The sequence below is a fragment of the Trachinotus anak genome, unplaced genomic scaffold, assembly GCF_046630095.1.
Source record: "Trachinotus anak isolate AG129_WGS33_773 ecotype Australia unplaced genomic scaffold, CSIRO_AGI_Tana_v1 ptg000002l, whole genome shotgun sequence".
Lineage (NCBI taxonomy): Eukaryota > Metazoa > Chordata > Actinopteri > Carangiformes > Carangidae > Trachinotus > Trachinotus anak.
Window position 1 is genome coordinate 10,520,191 of NW_027273853.1, and position 10,080 is coordinate 10,530,270.

At 39.3% G+C, this 10,080-nt stretch overlaps 1 protein-coding gene across 2 annotated transcripts; it reads right to left on the minus strand.

Annotated features, from left to right (window-relative positions):
• Nucleotides 1-1,632: 1,632 nt before the first annotated feature.
• Nucleotides 1,633-5,226, minus strand: lmo2 (LIM domain only 2 (rhombotin-like 1)). 2 transcript variants are annotated; one of them, XM_071495711.1, is made up of 3 exons: nt 4,628-5,226; nt 3,234-3,449; nt 1,633-2,750 (listed from the first exon to the last, which is right to left on the minus strand). In XM_071495711.1, the coding sequence occupies exons 1-3, from the start codon at nt 4,675-4,677 to the stop codon at nt 2,528-2,530; spliced, it is 489 nt and encodes a 162-aa protein (XP_071351812.1). In that variant the 5' UTR covers nt 4,678-5,226; the 3' UTR covers nt 1,633-2,527. The 2 variants fall into 2 exon arrangements, with proteins under 2 accessions (XP_071351812.1, XP_071351823.1); XM_071495722.1 differs by lacking the exon at nt 4,628-5,226 and adding an exon at nt 4,385-4,615.
• Between the last annotated feature and the right edge of the window lie 4,854 nt (nt 5,227-10,080).

Consider the following 10,080-nt stretch of genomic DNA (forward strand, 5'->3'; position numbering starts at 1 on the left):
TCCAACATATATCATGCCTGGTGTTCAATATGGAGCTGATTTGTTGTTGAGACCACCGCGTAGTAGATTTTTTTTTCTCTGCAGTCATTCCTCAAGCATTGCTCAATGCCACACTGATGATTCTTCAGTCTGCAGACCTCCAAATGAGCACAGGCCCAGTATCCCTCTGTGTGCCTATACAGTGTATTCCCATCTCTATTGTGGGAAAACTCATTTCAGCAACTCTTTCAGCAAGAGCGTCATCTCAGCCTGGGTGGGTTTTTAACTCTGTTCAGTCATTCCTCTCTTGCCTTTGAATAAACTACTGTCGGTGCCAGCTAAAGAAATAATCCCGGTGCTTCTGTGCTCTGCCTACTCCCTTTACCCTCTTCTCTCATTTTCTTTCTCCTTGTCTTTAAAATTTATTTAAAAGTATTGCAAATTTTTTTTCCTGATCACATTTTCCAACCACCTTTTTAATTTCAGTGAAGGCTGCTTCTCACACCCACTAATACGCTGTTTTCAGACACCATCGTTCCTGACCGCACAGGCAACAGCACTTCATCAATTCAGCTACTGATGTTATGCCTGTAAAGATAACTGGGGATGGCAGGAGGTTGTGGAATGCCACTGGAGGAGCACACCTCGTGGCCAGTTCAGAGTGAGTTGACAGCTGGCAGACATGAAGAAGAAAGGAGAAACACTCAGAGACAGTGAATGTTACAGCCCAAAATCATATGACTTCAATAACATGAATTTCCTCAGTTTCTCTGTCTTCTCTCTAGCATTCATTATCTTTTTTTGCTTTGCCAAAACGGATGTGCAATTATCAGTGTCTTACCCAACCAGCTCTCCTTCTGTTTGTTATGTGACCTGATACCTGACTAAGAGCTCAAGCAATGGATAGTTGAAATTTATAAATCTCTTAGTGACCTCTTGTGGCTAAAACCGGTGTGAAGAACAGGGACAATATTCATCAATCTTAAAAAAATCCTTAACTTCACTCAAAAGCTTTTTATCAAATGTAAATGACAAGGTCCCTTAAGTTGGTTAAGTTCGTTAGCTGAAGTATTGCGTGAAATACAGAATGATGAATGTTTGACCCCGTTTTTACTTGTGCATTTATCAGGGGCTTAACAACACAATTAAAGCTAGCATTGCTTTGGTGGATGGATTTATTATGCATGCTGACAAATTTGAACATAACTACTTATTCATTATTCCAGTATGAATACGCTACATATTTAAAACCTACTTAGAATTAGTGTTTAGTATGGAATCGGGATACAGCGTATGCCTCTAATTCTGCTCAGAGCATACTTGTGACTAATCATGTGATCACTTGGAAATTGCCTTTAAAGGGTGCTCCTGCACTTTGTGGTAAGTGACAGTAAGTGAATGCGTCTTATTGCTCACACTCAGTGAAGAACTTTTACCCCTAGTTTGGCTTCTTTCTTTCTTAAACATCTGATGAATAAGAACATTATAAAGCAAAAAATACCATAATGTTAAGAAGGACTTCAGCACTGTTAATCTGTTCATTACACTCTCACATTATTTTTCTAGATACTCTTAAGAGACTTTTATGTAAAGTTTGTGTCCCTTTAATTTCTTTCTGAATTTCTTTCAGGAAGACAGTCACGCAAAAAACGATCAGTGTTTCTCTAAATTGTAATTCATTTAATAAACTGACAAGTAAAGATCTAAAAAGTCTCGGTTGCATGAGTTGTTACAATTACAAAAGAGACACTGGCAACATGTCCAAAGTCAATAAAATTAGTATTGCATTGGCTCCCTCGATCACTAGAGGGTGACACCAGTTCAACCTGGCAATACAGTACAATCATTCTGATCAGGACTTTTCAAAATAGACATTTATTCCATTTATAACGAGAAACTCTAGTAACGCTTTATTTCACAAGTCAATAATTTCCAAATGAAGTCTTCCTAATTTTCTTGGCAAGTTTCCTGAAGAGGTCTGTGTAGTTTTGTACTCATAATATAGAAAATGGAGACAGTGTTCAATTGGTAAACTTCCAATTAATTATTTCCAATTAACTGTTAATATAACAGTCGTGAATTAATATTTTGAGCTTAACAACATTTATATTTTACCAATAGATAAGAAGCAAATCAAATAATTCACTGGAAATTATTGATCCATGAAATTCTTATTGAATGTTTCTGGCAAGACTGAGGTGATGTAACAGTGTTTGGCTACAAGATTCACAAAGATTCTGTTTTTGTTCCAGTGTGTATAACAAACAACACTTATTGCATGTTTAAGTCTTTTCAGTATTTAAGTATTTTTTGCATTTAAGGATGAAGCTTTAGAAGACAAACTGTTATTGCTGGTGCAGTCTTCATTAGTCTCCAGCGGGGAACAATGCAGAGATGTAGCCTCTCCTTTCTGTGTTAAAATGATTCCATATGAATGTCAGATGCATGATAAAGCCTGCACAGGCCACAAAAAGTTTATCTATCAGTGGTTCATTCCCTTTAAAGCCAGTGGGAAAAGGCAAAGTATCATGTTGAGCAAGAGATTCTCCTAAACCATGTTACTGTTGAGTTTGGTCCACTCAAAGATGTCCTGCTCGCACACAATGTCTGAGTTGATGAGCAGGTAGCGGTCACCCACACAGAAGTGCTTCTGGCAGGCAGCACACTTGAAGCACTCCAGATGATAAACCTTGTCCCGCACACGCATCGTCATCTCAAACGCTCGGATCCTCTTCTCACAGGAAGCGCAGAGACCATCCTGACCAAAAAGCCTGAGAGAACGGAGAGAACATGTTAATCTTTGTATCAATACTTTCCAACTTCACTACTCTGTCTGTGGTACTCAGTCCACTGGTTCAGACTGAGAAAATATCATTTTTCTTAAAACAAGTCAGGAACATAAAGTTTCTCTTTAAAAGAATGCAAATATAGTTTTTAGGAAATGTTAATCAAACAGGAGTTAATGGTGCATTTTTGGGGACTATTTTCAGCTGCGGATTAATACACATTTTGTGCTCTAGCATGCTTTTCTGGCAGCAGGAGAGTGTGCACATGGTAGATATGACTCAGAATAAACTACAGTGCCCATATTCATCGTAATGAGGGTCACGCTGTGCAACAATGTGGATCACTGATGTGTTTTAATAGTATATCACAAGACTTATGACGCTGTACTGTTAACCAGTGTGTTGTGATGTAACAAATTAAATGCTGAATAAAATCATGACGTTACAACATTACACCACCAGACCAACCTGAGGTAGTCTCTCCGGCATAATTTTCTTCCCAGCTTGTAGTAGAGCCGGCGGCCCACCTCCCCCAGCCGACAGCCACACAGGTCGCAGCTCAGACAGTCCTCATGCCAGTACTGCTCTATGGCCTTTAGGAAGAACCTGTCACCGATGCTCTGCTGACACCCGCCACATGTCAGCAGAGACGGTGGCATCTGGAGGACCTCATCCACAGGCTCCCTGGAAAAGAAAAACAACTGGTTTAAAAAAAAATTAAATATTCCAGGGCTGCAATAAATGACTGTTTTCTCAGCAATTTGATTTGATTTGATTGCTGTCCACCTGAGGGAGGCATTGGATATTGTTAAATACAACAGAGAAGCCACGAAGCAGTAAGGGTGCTTTAGTAAAGAAAGGTGTCTTATTCACATTATGTGAAGCCTACAGCATTATAGCAAATGCACAAATGATTGTTTTCTGAATTACTCAGTGAGTCCATAAGATATAAGAAAATACTGAAACATGCAAAGGACAGTTTCTTAAAGCCCAGGATGATGTCATCTTACTGTTTGTTTTTGTCAACCAACACTTGAAAAAATAATTTAAGCGATTTATCTGTTATTATAATTCCCAATTAATTTTCTATTATTTGACTGACTTATCGTGTCAGGGCTAAACTATTTTGGTTAGCACCCTCTCATGTCTGATAGTTATTAAAAGAGTTCACATCTTGAGATCGTATAAATAACAGATTCTAAATTCACCGACATTTGTTGATCTAATTGTCCAGATGGTCTGCTACGTTTTTAATGGTCCTATTTCTTGCATATTTACGCTTATTTTTCATATTTAGAAGCTCGTAGTGATGCTATATATATATATATATATATATATATATATATATATATATATATATAACGTGCTTCATAAATAACGTATTTTATTTATTCATGTATTTATCTCTTCGTGATCTGTCCATCTGAAGTTACTTGCTGCATGTGATGTGATTGCTCTCCACCTGAGGGAGCCACAGGATATTGTTAAAGACAGTAGAGAAGCCACAAAGCAGTAAGGCTACTTTAATAAAGGAAGGTGTCTCATTCACGTTATATGTGAAGCCTACAACATTATAGCCAAAGTAAAGTGTAAAAATGATGAAGACTTGGATAGCTTACCTTTAGGTCACCTCTCTTGCTCTGGGCAACACTGAACTTTGCACTAGCTTTCTGTCCCCCCCTGTTTACTATCTGCCCTTGGACATGAAGTTGAATATTTTTCCTGCCTGTAGCAGGCGACTCCTGACCTCAAGGTATTAATGCAGATGAGACAGTTTTATTTGATCACACCGATAATGACGAGTCCTTGAATGTGTGAATCTGAAACAACACATTATATCAAATTATACCGCAGCCACTTACTCATTGGCTTCCAGTGTCTTCCTCTCTATAGTGGATGACATTTCTAACATATGATGTCCAGCCTGATCCAGATTAGGCTTCACGGTCCGCAGCCAGCTCAGCGGCTCCCTGTGAAGCAGCCAGCGGGCAGACTGAAGCCGAGACGCGCTGCACCTGCCCCCGCAGCCTCCCCGACGCCGGTCACACCCCGGCTCGGGCTTTTTGTGCGTTAAATGAACAGCCAATCGCGTTCAGCCGAAATGGCCGCAAGACAAGAAAATTTCCCTCTGAGCAGCTAAACGATGATGGAGGACACTGTCATCATTTCCTGAGGCAGTAACCCGAGGTGACACTTGACGTCTCTCAAGTGTGTTTTATCACCCGACAGCGACTCTTGAGTCGTGAAATCAAACCATCACCAGTCCGATCAGAAGGTCACTTGCGTGGGTGTCCGTGTCCGTGCGTCTTGCTGAAGTGAGCGGGCTGCAGACGCGCTCCTCCGCACGAAGCCGCGGTCACCGTTATTGTACAGCAGCATCGTGTTTAAATACGTCGGGCCCCCACGGTCTCAGCTTTCGTTTCCCTCTTCCTGCTCACGACTGTTTGACAATGGGGGGAAATGGGTCTTAAAGCGACAGCTTGATACTGCACAGCCTGCTCTGTCAAGCGGGGAGCTGGGTCGTGACTGAGAGTAATGAGTTCATTATATGCTTTGCTTCACCAAAGTGCCGATAGGAACGAAGATAAAGAGGAGCATGATATAATTATACAGGCCTTGTGCTTCTTTCGACTTCTCATCTCTCGCTGCTTCCCTCAAGAAAAAAAGGGATGTGGTGCAAAATAATTTATCAAGAGTTTTTAACCGCTTTCTAATAAAACACCCTTTTCAACGGTTTTATAGGTTGTAACTGATGACTCTATTAATGGTCAATAAATCATTCAGTGTTTTATAGATCATTTATAAGCCATTAATCAGAATAAGGCTGATTAGTTGTCTCTGGCTTGTTAGTCATTAACAGTGGTGGAAAATAACTAAGAACATTACTCATAAGTACTTAAGTACTGATGGGGGTTTCATGAGATCACCATGTACTAATAAGAACTTAACTCACAACAAAACTAACATGAAATATATATTTTCTTCATGTCATTGCAAAGAAATATCATCTTGTGATACTTTTACTTTTGATACTAGTGAATACATTTTCTCAGCACTTCATCCGTCTCTGGTCATTGGAAGTCAGTGTAAAGAGTCAAGTATTAAAGGTAAACTTATCCATTTTTTAGAAAAGTCCAATTATATTCATGTTATTCATGCATGTTGTGTACAGGATTATTATTACTGATGCCTTAATGTGTAAGCAACATCATGCAGCTGGTTGGGTTGGATTCGTTTTAAATAGTACTAGTATGCTAAAGCATTGTGTCGTATTTAAAAATTGATCATATGTTTTCAAAGTAAAATCACAATCTGCAATGTAACTTCAGGATTTAGATAAATGTACAGATGTAAAGGACGCAGGGTTTTCCTCTGGGATAGAGGGAAAAGTTAGAAAGTGAAAAAGAAATACTTTAAGTGGAAGTCACTCATATTTACTTAATAAATGAAATAATGTCCTTTGTGTGGGACTGTATTTTTTACAGAGCTCTTGGAATAGAAGATACACCCACTAACTTGTAAACTGGTAGTAGAGAGAGGATGACTAAGGCTATGAAGTATCCCAAAATAAGATCTTTTGGGGATTGAGAGTGAGAAAACCATTAAATGACATTTCTACATAGCTGGTGTGATCACACACAGCCTTTCCTTTTCAAACCCCAGCTGCTGTGGGCTCTTCTTCTTATCTGCTGCCAGCGCCTCGGGGCTGCCTGCTGGAGGGAGGGACACAGACAGCAGTTGGACTGGGCAGGGAGATAAAGCACCTCTACTCCAGCAGCCAGAGTCAGCTCCTCAGCCACATGCAACCGAGGAGGATCTCAGGCAAACTCGAAATGTAGGCTGAAAGCATCCCTGGGCTAGACAGTTGCTGGACTGTGTAGGCTCACTGGATAGATACCAAGCTGAGAGGGCCCAGGAGCGAGGTGAGCGTGACAGTGCTGTGTGCCAGCTACACAGACAGCAGAGCACCTTCACAGAGATAAAACACAAAATCCATGTCCTTCAAATAAAAAACATTTTCAGGACAAGTGTTCCACTTAGTGTCTTTGTAGAACACACAGTATAAGGGTTATGATGGATTTCTCAGTCTTAATTAAATAAAAGTGCCACTTGAACAATGACAATCCTCCTTTAATTTCCACTTCATAACTGATAAAAACAAATGATGACTTCAGGGTCCACTCAATAGCGGTTCTGGAGCTTTCCACCAAATCACACACTCCTCCTCAGCAGAATTTGCCCAGTTTACATGGAAATTAAAATGTTAAAATTTTTCACTTTAAGGACTTCTCACGTTGTCTTAAAAATTTAAATTTAAAGTTAATTTCTGACAATCTCCATCAGGTCTTCCATCTGAACAGTAGCTGTTCTGAAGTATACATGAGCAAAAAAAAAAAGGCAATGTGACAAATTCCATCTGCGGAGGAAGATTGTGTGATATGATCAAAACTCCTTGAGTGGACCTCGTGGTGAGATTAGGGAAAATGTAATATATTAATACACTAGGGCTTGAGAGTTTTTGTCAGCTGCTGTTTCCAAGGTCAAGAATGAAGTTTCCAACTTTGTCTCCAAGTAGAGAAAACTTTTCTTCAATAGCAACTATCTGATCACATCACATACTGTGTAGTCTCCGGCACTGCGTTTAAGATATATCAAACTTCTACATTATTTAAAAATTATTTTCATATTCAAAGTTTTCATGGCTTGCATCATCACACCACATGCCTTGTGTATAATTTTTTGTTTGAAATTCAGCCTGACATATTTGGTCAAATTCTTTGGCATCTTAACAGAAAAACACAACAGAAAAAAACAAGCTCTGAAGGTTTGTCGTGTTTTTTGTTGTTGTTTTTTTAGTCTTTGCAATAATGGACTCAACAAAGGATCTGAAGGGTTTGTAGAGTTTGATCAATGTTACGCATTAGTAATGTGTTTTCTTACCCCTCCAAAATGTCACGTGGCACTAGCGTCAAGCTCAAGAACAAGTTTTTTATTGACAAGAAGCAAGAGAAAAGAAAGTTAGGTACTGATCTGACAACCAAGTCATCCACTACTTCCTGTAGATTTGACTGAGAAAGCCCAGAGGATGTGCAACTGCACACAGAGATGAAGCTTTCCTGGGGGGTTGGTGCACACTGCATTCACTTCCTACCCCTCCATACATGATGGCACCCCACTCATGCCTTCCCAGATAGACAGGTCAGCTCCAGATGGTTCAAAATGATAGGAGAAACATGGCTTGCTGCGCACCATAAAAACTGCAGCTTGCTGCTGGCAGAAAACTCTTATCTGTGTCTTTAGGCTTCCTAAATGTCGACAGAGAGGAGGTGCACATTACTGCAGACTTGACATCAATGTGTCACCCCTCCTCTATAACACAAATCCTCAAGGTTGTTGCAAGCGTCATATCTCAATTTCAATTTTTAAAATAAGATTTGCACATATTTCATAATTCATTTTACGTTATGGACTACATGGGCAATCTTTTCCAGCCTTTATTCCTGCCGAGGATAGAACTTGGGGAGCAAACAGTTAAGAATGTAGACAACCTTTTGGGAAGTGGTGTCACTCATGTCCAGCTTCCTGTTTTGCCTGTTTGGTACTGAGAGCATTATGGAGTTGAAAGCTGTGTGGAATTTGGGGGAAGCTGGAAAATGAGCATTAGCATTAATCAGAAAGTAAAATCATATTACACAGCTAATGCTCACCAAATAATGTGAATATTACAATTTACAAGTTCTTCTACTAAATAGAAAAGTATGGAAAGGTCGTTGTAGGATATATAACCAATAACCCATTCAAACAACATCTTGTTTAATCATTAGAGATTTCCCATTAAATAGATCCCTTTATTAGATGGTGAAACAAAGATGGTCTCCATCCATCATAGAGTATAAACACAGGTTTGCACGGCTGTTTCCTGAAGTAAGAGGACTCTCGACACAGTGTTGACTCTTTGATAGCACCAACTTAACAGCAATAGCACAACAAACCACTTCTGGTCTAATCTGAAGTGAAGTGATAATTGGACTTTGTTTTAAAGCCCTCCGACTGAACTGTCACAGGTCTACAGAGGTACGAACGTTTTATTGTTCACCGTTACCACATGGGGTTAAACTAAAGAGCTGTGAGATTGATTGTAAGCTTGAAAATGTCATGGTGTAAAGGTCAGAGGTCAGATGAGGAACCACCCTGGAATTCTTTTTGAAAATGGCCGGTGTTCAGTGTTGTTGTTTGATTGAAACACAGCAGGCTGCGGAAATGAGTCACTTGTTGAAAGGGAGCTTCACTTACCCTCGGGATCCTCCCATAATCAGTATTATCCCTAAAAGAAAACACTTTCAGTGGAACAGTGCAATCAAAAAGCTGTGCAGCCATGTTAACTGCTTCCTGTATTTGGCAAAACAAAAGAAGGCTGGTTTCACATTCTTTTGGCCTAATCGGCAGTTTGATCCCCTTGAGACACTGATGCAAACTGTGGTCAAAGGTGAAGTAAAGCCATTGAAATGTATAAGCAGTTCCAAAGATATCTGAAAAAGTTTCATCCTCAAATTGTCCAGATGTATTCATACTGAGTTCTGAAGTCATGATATTTGTCTGTGTGCTCATGGTAAATATTGCAGGTAAATTATTAAAACTGGATGCAGAGTTTACATAGATTTATAAGATGAACTTTCTCTTCAACCTCAGCCTTAATTTAGCAGTGTTTAGTTGTTGATCGTACTGCTGAGCTTTGCTGCCACCTGCTGATGAAGTTACAAAAACAATATTGAACAGCTCATAGTAACATAAACATGATCTCTGGTACCATTTCTGAAACTCTGCTTTTACCTAAGTGCTTTCAAGCACCAATTGTTATTTGATCAAATAATTTAATGAATTGTGAATATGCAAAACACTGAAAATAGCATCTTTACTTTTTTTTAGTGTGGAAAGTGCACAGCAGTTTCTCAAGTTTGAGGTAAGGACAACAGAAATGCATGAGGTGCAATTGGGTTTGCAAAACTAGTAGATTGTTATTTGTTTAAGATGTTCTTAATGTGAACAATACATTGGGAAATACTGTATATCAGTATATCATTAAAATTGCTTTGGGGTTATCTCTGTACTTTTGAAAATAGAAAAGAATTCCATAATTATATTGAAATGATAAGTGGACAACAGTCTACATGCTGTAGTCATCATTATAGGGCCAGAAAAGGTTATGAAACCCTGTATCATTGAGTATTTCCAGGTCACGAGCCCTCTCAGCTGTAACTCAACATATACATGTCCATCTTACTGCAGTGATTTCAGTATAGAGTACAGATTTATA

Coding starts and splice junctions, on each gene's coding strand:
- lmo2 (XM_071495711.1), bottom strand. CDS start 4,677: ATGTTAGAAATGTCATCCACTATAGAGAGGAAGACACTGGAAGCCAAT. Junction 3,450..4,627: donor AAGACACTGGAAGCCAATGA/GTAAGTGGCTGC, acceptor TTTCTTTTCCAG/GGAGCCTGTGGATGAGGTCC. Junction 2,751..3,233: donor TGCCGGAGAGACTACCTCAG/GTTGGTCTGGTG, acceptor CCGTTCTCTCAG/GCTTTTTGGTCAGGATGGTC.